The following is a 20,976-nucleotide window of genomic DNA, read 5'->3' as shown; positions in this document are numbered from 1 at the left end:
CATCTGCTCTGTTTCAGGGAAGTGTCCATTCACTCATCATATGTGCATGCTGAAGGGTAAAATTAGATTGTACTGTTGGGAGATGATTCCATTTTCCTTCAGATACATATTTATCTTTTAATTTTGATCTTTCTCAGGTACCTAAAGGACACGTTTGGTTAGAAGGTGATAATCTCAGAAATTCTACCGACTCCAGGTGTTACGGTCCTGTTCCATATGGGTTGATAAAAGGACGTATTTGCTTTAAGGTATTCTTCTGCAATCTAAAATGTGTTAATTTAACAGTTTTTATAAGTCTTGGGGGCTCTATACTACCACTATGAGACATTTTCATTATCTAGTGCAGCACATGGACTGGGGTGTTAAAATGTTTCAGGAGAACATGATCTTTATATATATATATATATATATATATATATATATATATATGGGGGAAAAGAATAAATGCTGTTGACTGTGTGTTCCTCATTGGAGGCAGTAAATGAAAGTGCAGTACTGCAAAATGACATCTGTATTGTGTAATCAAATTTTTACTGAAGCATTCTAGCCTGCTGCATATTCTGATTTTGATGAAAGACTTGTGCTTTCCCACCTTTTTTTTTTTTTCAAGCAGCTCTTTCTGTCCCCAGAATAACCCTCCAAAATAGCAATTGAAGCAGAAGTAGGAGGGAGAATTCAGCTAACACCTAGCTCCATGCATAAATGGGAGTGCCTTTGACTCACACAAAGAGTAATTTGGATCTGTGCCCAGTATATCATGGCAAATATTACAAGTACTGTCACTAAATTAAGATTAAAGATTGGTAAACACAGTGGGCTGAATTTGCCTATCTTTGATAAGGTGTTCAGAAGCAGATCTCCTCAGCCTTTCACTACCAGCTGTGTGAACAGTGTCAAGAAACAGCAGATCTTCCTGGATAAAATGCCACATGATTTTTTTTTAGATCCCTCCCTGACAGGAAATCAGGCATAATCAGTCCATATCAAGGCAGAAAATGTGCTTTAAGTTTTGTTTAGCTGGGTAGCAGATAATACAAGCATTTTCATTGGAATTCTGCTGAATATATGTGAGACACATGCATTCATATTCAATTATATTTTTCAAAGAGACTGTATACTGGTGAGTGAGAAGCCCCATGGTAGTTATAAAAAAGTAATCATTTTTATATTAAGTACAGCCACATGTATGAGGTAGTATTAAAAGAATCTCTTTGCAGTAGTAAATGTTAAATGCTTGGAACATGAGAATTCGACTGAAATCCATCTAGGACAGCCTCCTATTTTTAACAGAGGTTATTCTAGTTCCCACTTCAAATACTCTTCTCATCTGAACTTTTCAAAGTGCTATAAAATATAATGAAAGAGTTACAGTACTTGGGTATGAGAAAAAAATCAGTTTTCAAAAACTATCTGAAACAATTTTTAAAAAACATTTTTTCCACCCTTCCTTTTGATGCAGAAGGAGGTCAAGGAGATTACATCTATAGTATGGCATAGTGTAGCTTCAGTTTTCGTTAAATTCCAGTTTTCATTAAGCCTTCTGGTTGTTCCCAGCCCCTTTCATATAGTCTTAATATCTAGAGTGCTGACAGTTGGATGCTAGGCTCTGCTCATTCATCCCTTCTCCTCAGAATTTCTAGCCTTTGCTGTCCACAAGGCACAGAGACAAGAGCTAGGTAGAGCATTGTGCTTCAGCTGGATTGCTGACTGCTGAATATTAGCAATAGAAATGGACATTAACTGGGAAAATGTGGTTCGGTTCATGGCTCATGGCATGCCTGGTCCACAAACCACAAACTGTCACCAACTTTTAGTTGCCAAACAAACTGGTTCAGTTTGTGATGAGGTAGAACACCTCCCCCCCACCACATACTTGAGACATCAAACTCACAGGGGATCTCCAGCTGACTGTCCTCTGCCTGCGCTCCATGTTTAATGAGGATTAAATTCACAGGGTCTGAATTACAGCCCCCAAAGAAGGTGCCCCCAGGAAAGTGCTTTTGGGAGAAATGTCAGGTGCGGATTCAAAAGTTACACACTTCAAACACACAGGGAACTTATTTGTGTTTCCAAAGCTGGATAATTCTGCCCCCTTCTTGCTTAGAAGTTTGGAAAAACATTTTGTGTGGAGACAGTCTGGCTGTAAATGTATCCATTCATGAACTGCCACAAAGTGCTTAAAGTTTGTGCTGGTTCACCTGCCACAAACTTTAGTTCGTGAACCAGCCAAAATTCATCATGAATTTTAGTTCATGCCCATCCCTAAATGTCAGCTTATAGCCAGTTACACATCTTTGTATGCGTAGAGAACACTATCACACATGTGGTCAAATAATTTGGCTGAGTGTGGGGATTCAGGTAGACTTGCCCCAGGTTTGCTTTAGATGTGTGTATCTGATTTCCAGACATTATGTCAGTAGTGTTAAGATACAGGTATACCATCTCTAACATTAACTTCTGTAATGAAGAGTATTCAAACCAATTGCCTCTGATTAAGACTGGTGATAAATCTTGTATATGATACAGATCTTTTGCTTCTGGGTGCATGAGCATCTTTAACTGATGTCACTGGCAGTGAAAATCTAAGCAGAGTCACACCCTTCTTAGCTCATTCACTTCACATGTATAACTCTGTTTAGGATTGGTTCAGATGGATAGCCATGTTGGTATAAAGCAGTAGAATGAAGTTTGAGTCCAATGGCAACTTTAAGACCAACAAAGTTCTACTCTGGGTATAAGCTTTCATTGCACACTTATTCTGATTTAGGATTGTACTGTAAACAGGACCTACTGTGAACTTGCTTGCAGCATTCATAGTTTTTCACTTTTAGTTGAAATAATGATGAAAGACAAGAAAGCAAACAGGAGAAAGTAATCTAACTTTTTTTTTTTACAGCTGTGGCCTCTGACTGATTTTGGACTTCTACGTGCAAGCCCCAATAGTAATAGGATTTGTAAGGACTGAATGAATTATGCTCATCTGAGTTCTCCTACAGCCTTAAAAACACCCTCCATAAAGATACTTTATATACAATAAAAATTGTGCAGTTAAGATGCAACTTGTTTAAAACTATACAGCACTCTTTTCATTTACCCCACATATAAATCCTTCTAACAATCTTGGGTCACACACACATACACACATATTTACAAAGATAAGAGGTTATCCCAGTAGCTGTTCACAAATCGTATATTTGTTTAAATCTCAGAATCACATTGCTTTTCATTTATCTAAAGTTAAATTAAATAACTGCCCTGAAAAGAACAAAGTCATGTACAGTTGTAGAGGAGGGACTGTTTTTAACTACCATGGCCCCAGGTAGACAAATGCTTAGACGACTATATAGCAATGAGTGGAAGCCACTGTAAACTTGTATATGACACACTCCCTCATTGTGGTAAAGGAGCACTGCTAAGCAAGAAGTCTTCTACCTCAATAATGTAAATTGGATCCAACCACCTACAAAAGGAGCAAGTTTGCAGATAGCATCTTTGCACCCCCACCTCAACACTCCTGGCTGTTCTTACATGTCCATGTTTTTACTGCTAAATTCATTACTCTGGTTTCTCTTCAGATCGCATCACTATATTTATTCTTATTGTCTATCCAAGCAGATGCTTCCTTTGCCTTTTTGACATCTTGAATCAAATATTGTTGGATCATCGAAGAATCTCTGTAACTAACGAACAAGTGTCACAGCATACTAGAGAAACATCTTCAGCTTCACTTTTGGAGATAGTATAATTCCCACCACATCGACAGATGAGAGAATAAGACTGATCATCTATTGAAATAAAAGTCAATAACATTAGTGCTTTCTCAGATGCATTTTAAATGCTTCCTAAAAGCCAGTAGTATAGTGGAAATATGGAATTCCTCATCATAGATGTGGAAGGCTGTCATTTTTGAAGTGAAAATAACTCATGCTGTAGCTGGAGTCCCTGAAATGAGAATTTCCCCATGATACGGGATTTTAATAAGATACAAGCTAGCTCCTATTACTGGAGTAGTGTACAAAACCTGCAATATATTGATCTCTTAAAATGTCAAGAACTGCAGATAATATAATTATTATTATAATCTGTGTAACAACAAATTGAAGCCAGGTCCAAAGGGACTCAAAATCTCATAAATGGTATTTTTTTTAAAAAAAATTAATAGAAATTATCTGTGTCAAAAAAGGAGGACTCATAGTTACCCAAACAAATTATTTAGCATTAAATTCAGGACATACAATTGAAAGCATTTGTTCATTCAACACATAGTAAACTTATGAAATTTGTTGCCAGCAGCTTTGGTAATGCCTACTGGTTATGATAGCTTAAAGGGGGATTAGATAAATTCATGGATGATATGGCTAATAGGTCCTGATAAACCTGGTAGAGAAATGGAATGCCATGTGTAGAGGCAATATGCTAGTTTCAATGCTAGTTGCTGGTGGAAAAATGCAAGATTGTACCATGCTTGTCTACTGTCTAGAATCATCTGGATGACTGCTGTGGGAAACAGGACACCAGACTACAAGGATCGTGGCTGTTATACAGTAATGCTCTTGATACAGTCTTAAAATATACTTCAATTTATACTAGATAAAACAGTTAGATGTGTTTCTTACTGCAATTCCAGGCCATATCTTGAAGGGAAACTTGAGCATCCACTGGCAACACTTGTGTTAATTCATGTTCTAATTGTAGAGAGGGAGAGAGGGCAATCAGGTCCCACAGAGTGATGCATGACTAAGGTTTCCTAATGCCCTATAAATTATAACATTGAAACAAAACTGGTAGAGCTGGGAGAAACAATTTAAGCTGCCTATACCATTACATGGGGGGGGGGGGTTTCCTTTAAGATTAAAAACCATGTAGGGCAATTTTAAATATTCTACATCATATTTGTTGAAATTTACACTGTTAAGTATTAAAACTGTATAAAATCATTCCATCATTGAAATGAGGTTCCACACCCTTCAGCAGTAATTTATTTCTCCCACTTCTCATATCCTTAGCTCAGTTTCTTTGTTACGAGCATGAACCTTACCTGTACAGCACAAGTTTGGAAATGGAGGTTTTTAACCTAATGCCAATTAGTTGTGATATTCAAATGCAGATACAAACTGAGATTTATTTCTCTCACAGTAACTTGGAATTTAATTGTGATAAACCATGGTTAATGGGAAAGAAACAAACTTCAGTAGATGAAAGTACAAGCTTTCAAACATACATCTTTAATCTCAGTATATGATGCATGGGAAAGCAAGGAAGGAGTGAACAAGTATCCAAGCATAATTAAGCAGGTTCATGTCTGACACAAACTGAACCCTTGACTCTCATCCTATAATTCTCACATTTCACAAAGTATTATCCAGCTAAAATTATTAAAGGTACATCATTGCCACTTTATGTTATAAATACGCTGCAACAAAAAGGCATGCTTCCTCTGGATGTTGTGATAGTCAACACAGAAGGAACTACACTAAGTATACATCTTCCGGTTTAAAATACTCTTATTATAGAGATATTGATATCTTTCAGCTGTAACTTATTTCTCCCATTTGTATCTTTGATACAGTTTGTGCAGTACAGAAAACCCTGAGGATAAACCATTTTTCCTGTCTCAAAAATGAAGAGACTAGACCTTCCCCATCTTTACACTGCTTCTCTGTTTACTATTAAATATTTTAGATGACAATATCAGATCTAATGCCACACACGTCTTTTATATAATAATAGATGGATAGAGAGCATGACAGGATGGTAGATAGGTGATTCATTTGCTACTGACTTTGGTCACTGAATGATCACCCATACTGGCAAACCTGTTCACATGAAGCCAGTAGTAAGACGACTGTGGGTTTGCAGCTGACCACACTGTGAAGTAAGTTGCTCCAATTGCCTCACAAAAGATCCTGCTGTAGCTCTTTCAACCACATATAGAGCTATACATAGCTACAGGATAAGAAACAAATGTGGGCTACTAGAGGTCCTTATTTTCCCACAAGACAAATGGTTTTTATATTCAAACATTTAACGGAATCAATTATTCAAAACACAATTGTACTGCTGGTATAAAAAGTATTCTTAATACCAGTTCACTGTAGTTCCTATTTAATGATTTGAGATTAGTGGTAAGAGAAAATATGTCAATTACAGTGGTAAGAGAAAATATGTCGAGCGTAAAATCAACATCAGAACGCATGAAGAAAACTTGTAACTAGTAGACCTAACTGATTGAACTGTGCATGCAATATTAGACATATGTGTTCAGCAATGTGAAGTCCAAGCAATGCTAATCCACATTCAACTGGGGTACAGAAATGTTACATAAGAATAAAACATTTTAGAACAAAGGTTATACTTATCTCCATTTGGTGCACCCAATCTACCACAGTAGTTAACTATGAATAATGTATTGGTAGTGAAATTAAACACTTATTTTAACTGCCCTCATATATTGGTGGGAAAAAAGTCTAATTAGCACTTTAATATTAAAGCAGAATTTCTCCCTCCCCTTCATGCAATACATTAATTAGCGACCGATTATCCAGTATCAAGTTGGCCTGTGGTCTATGCCTCCTTTTTGCAACATTAAATTGTGATTCTAATTTTACCTGAAATCTACACTACAGGTCCCCAGAGAATGAGATTAATCTAAATTAATCTTAATGAAGGCAATTAAAACAAATCAGAGAAGTTAGAAATAATTATAGGATCAATAAAACCTCTTTGACCTAACCTATTCTGAACACCTCCAGTACATTAAACAGGCTGAAACCAAGTTAGCTGACATATGATTCTTTGCTACTGAAGGAAGAAAGTAGGAAGAAATAAGAATCAGGAGAAAGAAAGATTTATATTTCCATTATCAACTAATCTACCCTGAAAATTATGCTCCAGATCAGAAGACAGTGAAGACAGATCATAAGACAGATCTTCACTGCAGTCATGCAAAGCAACATTAGAGCTTTTCTTTATGCCTTTTTATCTTTTCCAAACAATTCTATAGGTTGCAGGTCGTCAGTTCTCATACTTTGCCAAAAACATGCTCAATGATATTTAAGTTCATTTTAGTATCTTGTACAATACTGTATTATATATTGTACAATACTGTACCCAGGCACTAGATATTACTGTAGAGTAGTGATTACAGAGCCCCATGGCACAGAGTGGTAAAGCTGCAGTACTGCAGTCAGAACCCTCTGCTCACGACCTGAGTTCGATCCCAGCGGAAGCTGGTTCAGGTAGCTGGCTCCAGGTTGACTCAGCCTTTCATCCTTCCGAGGTCGGTAAAATGAGTACCCAGCTTGCTGGGGGGAAAGTGTAGATGACTGGGGAAGGCAATAGCAGACCGCTCCGTAAAAAGTCTGCCGAGAAAATATTGTGAAAGCAATGTTACCCCAGAGTCAGAAACGACTGGTGCTTGTACAGGGGACTACCTTTTTTTTACCTTTTAGTGATTATAGTGCCCTGACGTGGAAAGCCCAGGTCTAGTATTTGGATAGGTGACCTCCAATGAATACCAGGGCTTTAATGCAGAGGCAGGCAATGCCAAAGCACCTCTGAAACATATCTTGCCTTAAAAAACCCCCAAGTTAGCTCACCACTTAGTGGTGCATAACGCTAAACGGCTAGAGCTTCTGACTGCCAGACAATCTTAGGATCTCTTGGCTATACAACACACACTGCTATATGATAATAGTAATTATTACTAGTGGTTACAGTGTTGGGCTACAGTCTGCGAGACCCAGGTTTGAATCCCCACTCTGCTAATGGCAGCTTGCTGGGTGACCTTGGATCAATCATACTCTCAACCTAACCTACCTCACAAGATTGTTGTGAGGATAAAATTGGAGAAGAGAATAAGGTAAGCCACTGGGGGTCCCCATTGGGGAACAAGGTTGGAAACAAAAGTTCCAGAGCATCAAGAAAACAATACCCCAAGGATCTCCTTTAGCCAATTAGCTTCTCTTCCAGAGTTCTCCCTGCTTTTCTGATTGCCTAGTCACCTTTACAAAAGACAAAGAAAGAGAATAGCTGAAAAGGAAAACCTCTCCTCTTTAAAGCCTCCAAAATGCCACAGTAGGATTCTAAGTTCATCTGTAAGGAAGCCTCAATGATTTCAAAAGGACCCACTTGTAATTGCTGAGGCTTACAGCATAGGATTCAGAGGCTATAATGAGCAAGGATGCGCATGAACCCAACACTGCAAAGTTTGCATTCTCCCTTACTTCACCCTGCTTCCCACTTCCTTTCTTCTGTGAGGAATCTTAACTAGAAACCCCAGCTACCTACAATAAACGAATACAGATTCACAGGTATGGGGAAAATAAATTCTGGTTAATTTGCATGCCTGTATTTACATGTCACTGACAGTAAAGTTAATTTCTAACTAAGATTCTTGGGGTGGGGGATGTGGAGAGGGGAGCATGAACAAGGCATATATGCAAGATGGACAATAAGCTGGGATCATGTGTATCCAGTCAGAAAGCTGGCCATCCTAAGAGTTCCTCAGTGGGTCTGCTAACTGGAGCAAAAATGCATAAAGGAGAGAAGCTTTCAATCCTGGCTCCTCAATTTGAGCACTACTGCAATTCTATTGTCTCAGCCATAGGATCTAAATAAATAACTGCTGTTCCATCAGAGAAGTTAACAAACCTGAAGTTCAAAACAATTAAAACAATGCTGGAATTTTAAAATTCAGAGTAACATTAAATAATTATAGCACAGCAATCCCCAACATGGTGCCCATAAGCACCATGGCATTCATTTACACCTTTTCTGGCATCTGCCAAGTGTTTTTAAATGGTGGGGCAAGGTAGGGCTTTTGCCTCAGCAAGGCTCCTGATTGACTACTGAAATTTGATTGGGCATGCAGATTTTTTTTTTAGATGTTGATTTGGCAGCTGGCTCTGCACTGTGTTACTGAAGTTAAGTTGTGGCAATTATTTTGTGGCTGGCTCCTCCTCCTGCTGCAGCCATTTTGTTGTTGCACCTACCATGCCTTGTCAGAATTCCAAATATGCCCGCAGGCTCAAAAAGGTTGAGAACGCTTGCTATAGCAGCATGGTCCAGTAAAAATAAATAAACAAACAGGTCATAATCTAAAACAATGTTCAGTATTTTCAAATTTCAAGATACCATTATCTTGAAATCTTTGCAAGTCACAACTGGTGTTTCAATTCTTCATTTATGTCAAAAACAAAAAGAAAGTCTTGTTACACCTTAAAGATAAACAGATTCATTGAAGCATTTTCATAAGTTAGAGCCTGTTTTGATACACTAAATAGATTGTCAGCAGAATATAAACACAGCAGATGGAAAGACAAAACTGAACAGTGAGGTTAAAAAGCTATGAAATGTAGAAAGTATACTTGTAAAGAGTCCAGTAGCACCTTTAAGACTAACAAATGTTATTGTAGCATAAGTTTCGAGAAACAGCTCTCTTAATCAGAGTTGTGTTTCTCAAAAACTTATGCCAGGGGTCACCAAACTGTGGCTCTTTCACACATATTGTGCGGCTCTCGAAGCCCCCACTGCCTTATCGGCTGGCATGGAGAAGGTATTTGCCTCTTTAAATCATTTCTCCAAGCAAGCCAGTGGCCTGGAAAATGCACTTAAAGCTAAAGTTGCTTTCTTTCCACCTCTCCCTCCCCTATTCCTTCCTGTCTGTCTTGCAGCTCTCAAACATCTGATGTTTATTCTATGTGGCTCTTATGTTAAGCAAGTTTAGTTACCCCTGACTTATGCTATAATAATATTTGTTAGTCTTAAAGGTGCTACTGGACTCTTTACTATTTTGCAGCAACAGACTAACACTGCTAACTCCTCTGAAGGTATACAAACTTCATAAGAAAAGTTATACAAACTTTATACAAACTTTATAAGAAAACAAAGGCCACTCACAACAGTGGTAAATTGGTATTAGCACTAACATGTTATGACATTTACCACCTATAGTGGTTAAGAAAAGGCATCAGCTCTTTAACATCTGGTTGATGCTAGTTAAAACTGATATTAGTTAAAACTGATAAGTCTAATTCAACAGCTTCTCAAGAGCATCACTTTGAAATTGCTTTGTTGAAGAATGTTAACGTCTAAAACTGCAGAAAAATGTCCTGGCACGCTGATGTATTCTCCAGAGGTTTCTGAATTTTATTATTTATATGTTGAATTTCTGTAAATTTATCCTTTTGTATTGAGACAGATCAGTTTTTTCTGATGTAGACTGGACACATGATAGCATATATCATTTTAGAGGACAAGCAGGTTAATGAGCTTCTGATGGTATGGGTGATCCTATTTGGTCCTGAACTAGTGTTGTCTGACGATATGTGAACAAAATCAGAATGTGGGTTTGTTATAGAGTCTAGTCTTGAGACTAATGGCTCTGTTAAATAATCCACTGTTGTGGTTTTATATTGGGGAGGGGTGTGTTAGAAAGCAAGTCTACCTCCCAAGGCTTGAGAAAGAGACCACTGTTCAAATGGGCTTTATATCGCTGACAATAAGTAAAATAAATGTGTCCATTACAATAGAATCCAAAAAGTGAAGCCCTAAGAAATCTCTCAAGAGTTTATTTTGTAGAAATCATAACAGAGATATCATAAATGTATATGAAGTAGGAGAGGCATTTGGAAATGGTCAGCCATGAGTATGTTAACATATTTGGAGTCATACATAATGGTATTCTCTGGGAGAATGTAATGTCTTCAAAAAATCAGTAACATCCTGCAAATGACTAATGGCATTTGCACAGGTAGCCATCAGTTATTCTGCACCTAAGTACTAATATTAGTTTCCATGCTGTTTTCAAAGATTAATACAGCAAAGGTATTTTCATTTGATCAGCACTTTCCATTAAAAGAACAAGTTGGATCCTGCAACCAGTGCCAGCCCAATGGTGCACAGCACCCTAGGCAGGCTTCCTGTCTGCCTCCCCCTCCCCCCAGCCGCCCTCTGGCCCTCACAGCGCCGCAATGCGGTGCCGCACTCCACCCCCCCATGAGGCTCAGCTCCCCCCACCACTGCCCCCCTGCCACCGCCTGCCTTCTCTCCCTCCCCGACGCTGCAATGCAGCCACGCTCTGTCACCCCTCTCATCCTCAGAGGCGTGCCAAGCCGCGCTGTGCCAAGGCTGGACTCTACCGGCTTCAATGCAGCCAGTGCACCATCTAACACTTTGAAGCCCACAAGAGAGAAGGCTTCTCCCCCCTCCTTCCTGGAAGTGAGGGGAAGCGAAGCCTTCTCCCATGCAGGCTTCAAAGCATTAGATTGCGTGTCAGCCACATCGAAGCCAGTAGGGTCCAGTCTTGGCACAGCATGGCTCGACGCGACTCTGAGGAGTGGGGGCAATGGAGCACGGCTGCACTGCAGTGTCAGGGAGGGAGGGAAGGCAGGCAGCAGGGCAAACTAGGTGGTTGTCATGGGCACTGGGAGATGCACAAGCAATTCATAGGTCTATTCTTGAGCTGGGAAAACTGTTCCACAGCTGGAATTCATACATATACCTATGGAGAAGTACATCCAGGGCTCATTTTCAGGGGGAACGCACAGGAACGTCCCGGGAGAGCAGATACAAATTATTTATTTATTTTTACCTTATAAGGCCGCACATATGGTGAAATTCTCTGTTTCTCCAAGTCTGCTGCTGCAGACTGCTGGAGCTCCACAGGCTACAGTATCAGCTAGCTCATCTGTCCCCACCCCCTCTGGCTGGGGGAAGGGGAGCAGGGGTCCCCTGATCCAATCACACCTATGCATTTTTGCAAAATGCATGGCTCAGCTGTTGTGTGAAGGGAGAAGGGTGAACCTAATCTCCATTGCTACTGCTGCTGTGTTGCCAACTTGCCATAGAGAGACTGTGAGTGAGCTCTTGTGCCCTTTGGCTGTGCTCTGCTCTCCTCTCTGTGGTCTGGCTTTGGCTGCTGCTGTTCCTGGTTGTACTACTGGACTGTAGGACTTCATCTGGTGAGATGACTCCTTTTTTGTGTTTATGGGGAGATTTCTGTTCAGATTAGAAGCAGGTTTTTATGTTTAACTTTTTGAAAACCTTGAGTTTTCCTCCTGCTTTGGGTGGTTGGTTTTCTGTTGGGGGCTGGGTTGCGGGGGGGGGGGGGTGGCTCTGTCCTGGCCTGGCTTAAAGTGTTTATTTTAATCTGTGTTATTGTTATAATCCTTTCTGGGGATTTTTTTTTTAAATTGGAATTGCCTGTTACTGTTTTTTTTAAATTGCCTGTTAAATTTCTGCCAGGATTTGGTTGACCTGATTGTGTGGGATCTGATTTTGTCCTGTTTTCCCTTGGCCAGGCTGTGGAGGTTTACTGACCTGTTGAACTGCTGGTGTTGTTTTACTGTTTTTCCTGGTTGTGTTTCAGTGTATGTGTGTGGTTTGGACGGCTTTTGGTTTCTGGGTGATTGGCTTTTGCTTGGCTGTTCCTCTCTGGAGCCTGAGACAAATTTGGCCAGGCCTGGTGGTAATCTGACCTGTTGAACTGCTGGTGGTATTTTATTGTTTTTCTTGGCTGTATTGAGTGTGTGTGTGACTTTGTAAAGACTTTTGGGGTGCCCTCATATAGGTCCAGCCTTTTTCAGCCTTGGGGGTTCCTTGGGGGAGAGTCCCCTGCAGCCACCCTGTTGTTTTGGGGGTTCTCCCTCCAAACCCCTGTTCCCCAGCTGCCTTTGATTATACCCTATGTTGTGCCATTGACTTCAGTGGCCCATAGAGTATAATGATGGGATGGGGGCACTCTCTTTGGGTGCCCCTAGAATGGGACTCCATGTCCAATCTTTTTGGGACTTCGGGGTTCCTTGGGGGAGAGTCCCTTAAAGCTGCCCTGCAGTTTTGGGGACTCTCCTCCAAACCCCCTCCTCTTCAGGTGGCTTCCATTACACCCTATGTTGCCATTGACTTTAATGGCCCATAGGGTATAATGGGGCTCAATATCTGGAAATATCCAGATATCTTCTATATATTCTGATATACTGGTATTCGGAAATATCTTGAATTTTGGATAGTTTGGCCCTGAATATTTCCAGATCTGGATACTGCAGTCGGAGCCCTCTGCTCATGACCTGAGTTCGATCCCAGTGGAAGCTGGTTCAGGTAGCCACCTAGCCGGCTCCTGGTTGACAGCCTTCCATCCTTACGAGAGCGGTAAAATGAGTACTCAGATTGCTGGGTGGGGGGGAGTGTGTAGATGACTGGGGAAGGCAATAGCAGACCACCCCGTGAGGTCTGCCATGAAAATGTTGTGAAAGCAACGTCACTCCAGAGTCGAAAACGACTGGTATTTGCACAGGGGACTACCTTTACCTTTTACAGTCCTACTGGCAAAATACAGTTACAGAAACAAGAACAAAATCAATGTAAAGCCTTTTACTGGACCAAAGAAAGAAGTGGCAAGTCCCAGTCAGAAAAACCAGCCTTGACTTTCTGGACTTCTAAAAGACTCTCCAGAAAAGGGCTGTTTTCAAGAACTGTTGCAAACTTAACAGCCAGATAATCTCCCTGGGCTGCGGGTCACAAAAGTTTGGAGTGCAGAGTGAGAAGGCTCTCTCACCTCCCCAAGGCCGGCCCGTGGGTCTCTGGTGCCCTATGCAGGTGCCCCCCATGGTGCAGCGCCCCCCGCCTCCTCCCCCCTACCTTTCCCATTTGCCCCCCCCCGGTGCTCCAGGCAAGCATTTAGTTTGCCTTCCTTTCCCCCCCCCATGCTGCCACTGCAGCCACTATCCCCCTCTGGCCCGCTGCCACCGGCGCCTACGCGTTTTGACTCAACAAAATGCACAGGTGTGGGCTGTGAGTAGCCGACAGGCCTTAGTTTGTTGAGTTGCGAGGGAGGGAGAGTGAGTAGAACTCAGCGACTGGCCGGAGGGGGCGGTGGCAGGCTGGAGGGCGATAGTGGCTGTGGTGGCAGCGTGGGGAGGGGGGGAAAGGAAGGCAAACTAAGTGCTTGCCTGGGGCACCGGGGGGGGGGCAATTTGCCTCCCCCTGCCTCCTGGCACCCTGGGCAACCGCCTAGTTTGCCTAGCAGCAAGGCCAGCCATGCACCTACCCTCCTTCCTTTCTCTATCTCTCCCTGCCTTCTGTCCCACATCTCCCCCCCCCCCTCAAAAGTAACTTGACAAGCCATGCATGCCCTCTGGCTGGCATACATCCTTTGTCTTCTCACGAGGATTCCTCCCCTCCTCCACAGGAGGCAAAGTGCCAGTCAGTGGTGGCCAAGGCCAAGACCTCCCTCCCTACAAGCTGTCTCAAGTCTCTCCTTCCTTCCTCCATCTATTCTCTCTCTCTATTCCCACCTCTTTCACTCTTTCCTTCCATCTCTCTCTCTCCCTCCCCTCCTCTATTTGTCTCAAAATGAGGGAGCTATTACTTGTCAAATGCATCTCTCAGTGAAAGAGTTTGTAGTGGTGGCTGTTGAATGAATACAACGGGAGCCTGGCTGTTTGTGACAGGTGAGCTGCTTTTGCTTTTCTAGTGACTGCTTCTGGATCTTGTATGTCAGAATAGGATCTCAGGAACAGACACTGTTCAAAAACTTGAGGAAAGTAAGGGAAAGTTGGATTTTAGTTGTGGGATGTAGTTTTGATGGAAGTATTTTCTTGCTGTTTTCTGTTTTCTGTGTGATGCAAACTGCTGTATCACGGTGCTGAGATATTGAGGACTTTGAAGAGTGAGATGCTTTCTGTAGCTCAGGCAATTTTTCTCCAGATTGCCAGCTCTGAGTAAGGAAATACCTGGAGATTCTGGGGTGGAGCCTGAGCGGTGGGTGTTGCCTTCTGACACACTTCCGGTGATGTCAGGGGTGTTGCATGTGCAAATAAGTTATGCTAATGAGTTTCTGGAAAGCTTTTTCTACAAAATGACCCCTGAGTACATCAGTTCCCTAGTCAAATGTTTAAACTATTCATGAATCCTTCTCCACTTCAGCAGAGCATCTGGAGCTAGTTAGATGTTACCAAGCAATGCCCTAAGTACTATAATCTTGTTGTGCCGCTAATGCAAGGTACAGGTAGCATTTATTGTGTATAGCCAAAAGCCATTGCAATCACAGAGCATAAAGTATAACTCATAAGTAATATTGTTAAAATAACCAGATCTGAAGGTGCTTAACAAATAAAAATTATTCACCCTTCAGCTGTATAGGGCCTGACAGAGCAAAGAATAGGTTCTATTAAAAAAAATAAAATAAACCAATCTAGTGAGGAGTCAATGAAAGTTATGATAACAATGACAATATTTCAGTTGCACTGTGATCCCAAGATAATATTGTTAGGATACTTGAAAAGATCAGTTGTGGAATCTGATCTAGAACGATTCCAGGTTTAAAATGATGTGTGCAAAGCTTTGAATAGATGTTAAATAAAAGAAATCAAAACTTTCTATACCGAAGCTGCAATATTGCAGTTGGAACCCTCTGCTCACGACCTGAGTTTGATTCCAGCGGAAGCTGGTTCAGGTAGCCGGCTCGAGGTTGACTCAGCCTTCCATCCTTCCGAGGTTGCTGGGGGGCAAGTGTAATGAGAGGGAAAGGCAATGGCAAACCACCCCGTAAAAAGGTCTGCTGTGAAAACATTGTGAAAGCAACGTCACCCCAGAGTCGGAAACGACTGGTGTTTGCACAGGGGACCTTTCCTTTCCTAACTTACACAAGTTCTGAATTTTGCTTAGTGATACATCTAACCAATGTATTGAACAATGATCTATATTTACTGTGTTCTGCGTAATAAATTTCAAGATGGAGCTCAGCCTTATGTGCCTTTTAATCAAGTATACACACTCATATATATTATACACACAGAGACACACTCTCTATTTTAAATGTGTCATGGAGAAAGTTAAAAACAAAAAGAGGAAACTCTTTTAGGTTTAGATTAGTTTTATACTGCCACAGTATATGTGAAAGATCTATACTAGCAGAACCATAAATCTCATTAAGGTATTGTTAATTTACATATTGTTATGTTGGGACACCCTCCTGCTTCTGTGTTTTGTTTTGTTTTTAAATCTAAAAATGTGTGCAATATTCATGCTTGCTGCCATTTAACCTGCAACTGTGCCTCTATTACTTTCTCTCCACAATTTGTATTATATTTTGGTAAATGCCAGCTCTTTTCTGTAAGAGCACAGAGTCATTGGTGATACAGAATAGAGCTTTGTTTTTATTTTCTACAAGGAAAACTGTAAATATATTCAGTACTGAGAGACAGCAGGAAACTATTTCATCCTCTGCTACCTTAGCACATGTGCCTGAACTTTCTGGCATCCATGAGGCAGCAAAAAAGAAGCTGCAATTAGAAAACAGAATTTGTAGTAAAAAAAAAATACTACTTGAGACAGAAACAGCTGAATAGTCACAATAGGATCCCCACCTTTTATGGATACTAAGTTTAAACTTTAATGTTGGAAACAGCAGACTCCTCGATAATATATTACACATTATCAGGACTTTTTGGGTAGAAAAAGCCCAGCAGGAACTCATTTACATATTAGGTCACTCGTTCAGTAGGTTGCCTTCCGCATATTGACGCAAAACAGTACAGTGCCATCAGCTGCATTTCATGGATGTGTGTTCTCAGCCCAATGGGAAGACCTTGTTTTGCCCCTCCCCTCAAACATGGCCAGAGAGAAGGCAGTGGAGAAGGCAGAGGCAGGCCCAGCTTTTCCTGAGGGGTGCGTGCTTGTGGACAGCTCTCCATCTCTTGCTTTCTTTGCAAGCCTGATGGAGTCTGGAAGTGGCAGAAAGGATGAAATATGCAGTCTGAGAGCGCATGGCTGCCTAGCTCCATTTTCTGAGCTGGAGCCCTGACCAAGCCCATCAGAACTGCATTTCTGTGTGTTTCTGCTCAAAAAAAGCCCTAACATTATAACATTTATTGTCCTCCAAATTATTCACATTTGAAACAATATACATAGCATCAAAATATGTTGGCCGATATCAAGCCAGAATTTCATTGTGGTGGTCTTGTAACTCCGATTTTGAGGTGCTTCCCCTACAGGATTGTGGACATTTGGCATAAGCCTGTCTTTTGAAAAGTTCAGGGAAGTCCTTAATAATAATCAATGTTTATGTGCCACCATGTACTGTAAAAGAAACCTTGACCCTGTATTGGGATAGGCTCCTAGAGGTCTTAGAGGACCTGGAACGGAAGTTTCCAGCCCTGGGTATCATAATGGCCAGTGACTTTAATGCCAGAATGGATCAGTTCTTGCAGGAAGATAAGGTTTTACTTCAGATAATGCCCTGCCTAATTGTTTGTTTAATCTGAGACATTCTAAGGATCCCCAAATTAATGAAGCTGGAATTCAGCTTTGTCTGAGGTTTAACTTGGTTGTTCTGAATGGTCTACCTCCTTACGACCTCCCTGGAGAATTTACTTATGCCTCAAGCCGAGGCTGTAGTGTTGTAGGGGAGGCAGCGTGAGAACCTTTTCAATCTTGGGGCGAGTGGAAAGTGATCACTTTCCTCTGGCTTTAGTTTTAAATTTCCTTTCCCCCTCGATTGGGCAGGAACACTTGAGAGATGACCCTGGAAGTGCAACAAATAGGATGCCCAGAATTTATTGGTCTAACAAGACTGCCAAAATGGCAGCTGACATCCTCGATTCTCATTTTTAGAAGAGTTTTTATCATTATCAAGGAATTTGAACCAGACATCAGAGTTGTTTCAGGTGTATGATAAAATTATGTTTCAACTCTCTGATGTTCTGATGTTACAACCTGAGCAATAACACCAAGCAAGGGAGGTATCCACAAGAGGCTGGTTTGACTGTGAGAGTCATAATATGAAGACTTAAGTGCGTACTATTTACCATCAATATAGGAATCGTGCTTAGTGTACCCACCAAGGGAGTACTTTGGGTTTAAAACCGTATTACACCAATTGTATAAAAATAAGCAAAAAGCCTTTTTACGGAAATGCTGGGAACCCCTCCTCCAAGCCACAATAAATAACAACACGAGGAAATTCTGGGCCTTGATTTCAGACTCTGTGGGTAGGAAAGGCTTCATAAGTACCTCAATAACAATAAATACTTGGTATGAACATTTTTTGAAGATTTTTTTTTAGGATAATAGAGTTAATTTGGTAGAAGAATCTGTGCTTAGCTCGGATGATTGTTTAGAGTGGCCTCCAGTACAAGCAGCAGAGATTGAATCCCTGATAGCACTAATCAAACTGCAGAAAGCCCCCGGTCCTGATGCCATCCCTCCTGAAGCCATTAAGGCAGGGGTGGCCAATGGTAGCTCTCCAGATGCCTTTTGCCTACAACTCCCATCAGCCCCAGCCAGCATGGCCATTGGCTGGGGCTGATGGGAGTTGTAGGCAAAAAACATCTGGAGAGCTACCATTGGCCATCCCTGCATTAAGGCATTTCCTGAGTGGTGGGCCCCTTTTTTAGCTGCCCTATTCACTTTAATTGATAGAACGGGCTTGATACCCGAAGGCTGGACAAATGCAATAGTGGTCCCCATATTTTAAAAAGGTGATTGTCAGCTTCCTAGCAATTATAGACCTATTAGTCCCCTATCCACTATTGGGAAGTTGTATGCAAGGTATCTGGCAAACAAACTCAAGTCATGGATATCAGAACAGCAAATTTTAGGGCCAGAGCAAGTTGGATTCTGCCAACGAAAATCAACCTTAGACCATTGCATTGTACTAAGTCATTTGGTAAACAAATACAGGAAAGGGAAGGGGCTTAAATTATTGGCAGCCTTTTTTAGACCTTAAGGGTGCCTTTGATTCTGTCCCTAGAGATCTTTTGTGGAAAAAATTAAGAGACCTAGGGATTGATGCAAGATTGCTTTTTTTGATCAAAAAACTTCACTCTGAAACCACCTGTCAAGTTAGATGCTCCAAGATGGGTGATCTAACTCCTAAGATTCCAGTTAACATAGGAGTAAAACAAGGATGCATCTTAGCTCCCTTATTATTTAATCTTTTTAAAAATAACTTAGCCCCCTTCTTGAAAGGAATCGGTCATAATCCAAAACTAGGGGCGATGCATGTACCACTGCTTTTGTATGCAGATGATACTGTGTTATTCTCCCTTTCAGAAATAGGGATGAAAAGGATGTTATCTTGCTTTTTAGACTATTGTGAATTGAACAAACAGACTTTAAATTTTGATAAATCTAAAATCATGGCTTTTGGGAAAACCTGGAAACCTGTCAAGTGGAATATAAGAGGGAACGGGATTGAACAGGTCAAAAGTTGTAGATACCTAGGAGTCTATTTCCATCATAGAGTGGGATGGGTAACCCACAAAAAAGAAGTGACAAAATCTGTGAATAGTAACATACTTGCAATCACTCGTTTCTATTATACTATGGGAAATCAATACATTCCTGCAGCCCTAAAGAGTTTTTAACCACAAAATCAGTGCTAAACTGCTTTATGGTATTCCAATCTGGATCACAGCCCTTAATAAAGCAGTAGAACAAATACAATCCAACTTTCTAAGGAAAATATTAGGGCTGCCAGTGTGTGTGCCCTATGCAGCTATATGCTTGGAGACCAATCCAAGACTCCTAGAGACAAAAGCCTGGATTATAACAATTAAATTCTGGTTACGTTTACATTTCAGGAGTAGCCCCAATAGTCTCATTGCATACATGCTATCTGAACCCCAATTATCTGCATGGCTACCCAATATTGAAAAAAAAAATCTCCGTAATTGGGTTCAGTTTTGATGATTTAGTCTCCCTCCCGGAGATGACTGCATTTACGCTGATTAAACAACAACTTGTAGATATTGAAATGCAAGAACTCAGAAGCTTTGTTCCCCTTTGAGGTGGGGGATCTCCTCTAGTGGAACCTTGGCAACATGTCTTGTTTGACTTCCCCTAACCTTTGTAGAGCCTTCACTTTAATGTCCTTCCTTCTGCTGTGCTGTATGGGAGGTTTAACAAAATTCCATATTTCAGGAAAAAAAACAAAATTCCATATTCCAACAGGTTTTGTGATTATGGTTCAAGGGATATAGAAAGTACTGTACATGTTCTCCTGCATTGTACATTTTACTGTGATATTCGTGCCATTTCCTTAAATTCTCTTCTTCGAAAGCATGAGGGACAATCTGTTGGTGGTAAGACTCTCTTCCTATTGTCCTCTTATAGCCCTGAGATTATTGAGACTGTGGCTAAATATCTGTGCTGTGCTTCTAAGAGGAGAGGAATGTTTGAAATGTTGGGGTAATATATGTTTTCCCCCTTGCTGATTGTGCACATCTATGCTGTTATGCCAATAAAGGTTATTGTTGCTGGAATCTGGAAGTGGCAGAAAGGATGGAATATGCAGTCTGGGAGCACATGGCTGCCTAGGGCCTTCCTCTGCTGGAGACCATTTTCTGAGCTGGAGCCCTGGCCAAGCCAGCCAGAACTGTTCCTGCTCAAAGAAAGACCTAACATAACATTTATTGTCCTCCAAATTATTCACATTTGAAACAATATACATTGCATCAAAATATGTTAATGTTTACAAGTATATATGGAATTATCATTAATTAGTACTTTGACTGTTTTACATGAAAATGCTGAATATTCTGAGTAAAATCTTATCTTTAAAAGCATCTCACTCATTAAAAAATCTCATAGAAGATTCCCTTCAGCACTCCTAAAAAATTCACAATTTTTCCTTTTAAAAGAAAAAAAATCCGCAGTGAAAAGTTCATTTTTTCACATCTTTTGCCAAGAGGCACAGCATGTTTAGAGCAGCTGAGAGTTAAAGGGATATAAAGATGGAAAAAACTAGCACACTTAAGAACCTAAAAGCTTCTAACAACATAAGAAGAGTCTTAGAAAGGAAAGGAATTTCACAATTGCTTACTTCTTCAAGACTCTTTCTGAGTCCACAGACTTGTTTTTTGCAACACCAAACTTCATAGCCAAAGTACCTATCAGGTAACAGCAAAACAGAATCACTTGCAGATCGTTTAATATTTATTAATACCAAGGCTTTTTTTTTTTTAAGCAGGAATG

The 20,976-nt window shown here is 40.8% G+C and overlaps 2 protein-coding genes across 2 annotated transcripts in view; one reads left to right on the top strand and one right to left on the bottom strand.

Moving 5' to 3' along the window:
• The window catches only part of IMMP1L (inner mitochondrial membrane peptidase subunit 1), a 113,757-nt gene extending 110,687 nt beyond the window's left edge, over positions 1-3,070 (top strand). The window contains exons 7-8 of the mRNA XM_060262940.1: positions 138-248; positions 2,897-3,070. Coding sequence (XP_060118923.1) covers positions 138-248; positions 2,897-2,965 — 180 coding nt within the window. The 3' untranslated portion in view covers positions 2,966-3,070. The remainder of the gene's footprint in view (positions 1-137; positions 249-2,896) is intronic.
• Positions 2,868-20,976, bottom strand: part of DNAJC24 (DnaJ heat shock protein family (Hsp40) member C24) — a 103,349-nt gene continuing 85,240 nt past the window's right edge. Inside the window, exons 4-5 of the mRNA XM_060262941.1 lie at positions 4,617-4,685; positions 2,868-3,785 (exon numbers count right to left, since the gene is read on the bottom strand). Coding sequence (XP_060118924.1) covers positions 3,661-3,785; positions 4,617-4,685 — 194 coding nt within the window. The 3' untranslated portion in view covers positions 2,868-3,660. The remainder of the gene's footprint in view (positions 3,786-4,616; positions 4,686-20,976) is intronic.

This window comes from Heteronotia binoei, chromosome 21, assembly GCF_032191835.1.
Source record: "Heteronotia binoei isolate CCM8104 ecotype False Entrance Well chromosome 21, APGP_CSIRO_Hbin_v1, whole genome shotgun sequence".
Classification (NCBI taxonomy): Eukaryota; Metazoa; Chordata; class Lepidosauria; order Squamata; family Gekkonidae; genus Heteronotia; species Heteronotia binoei.
This window is presented reverse-complemented; position numbering and strand designations above follow the sequence as displayed.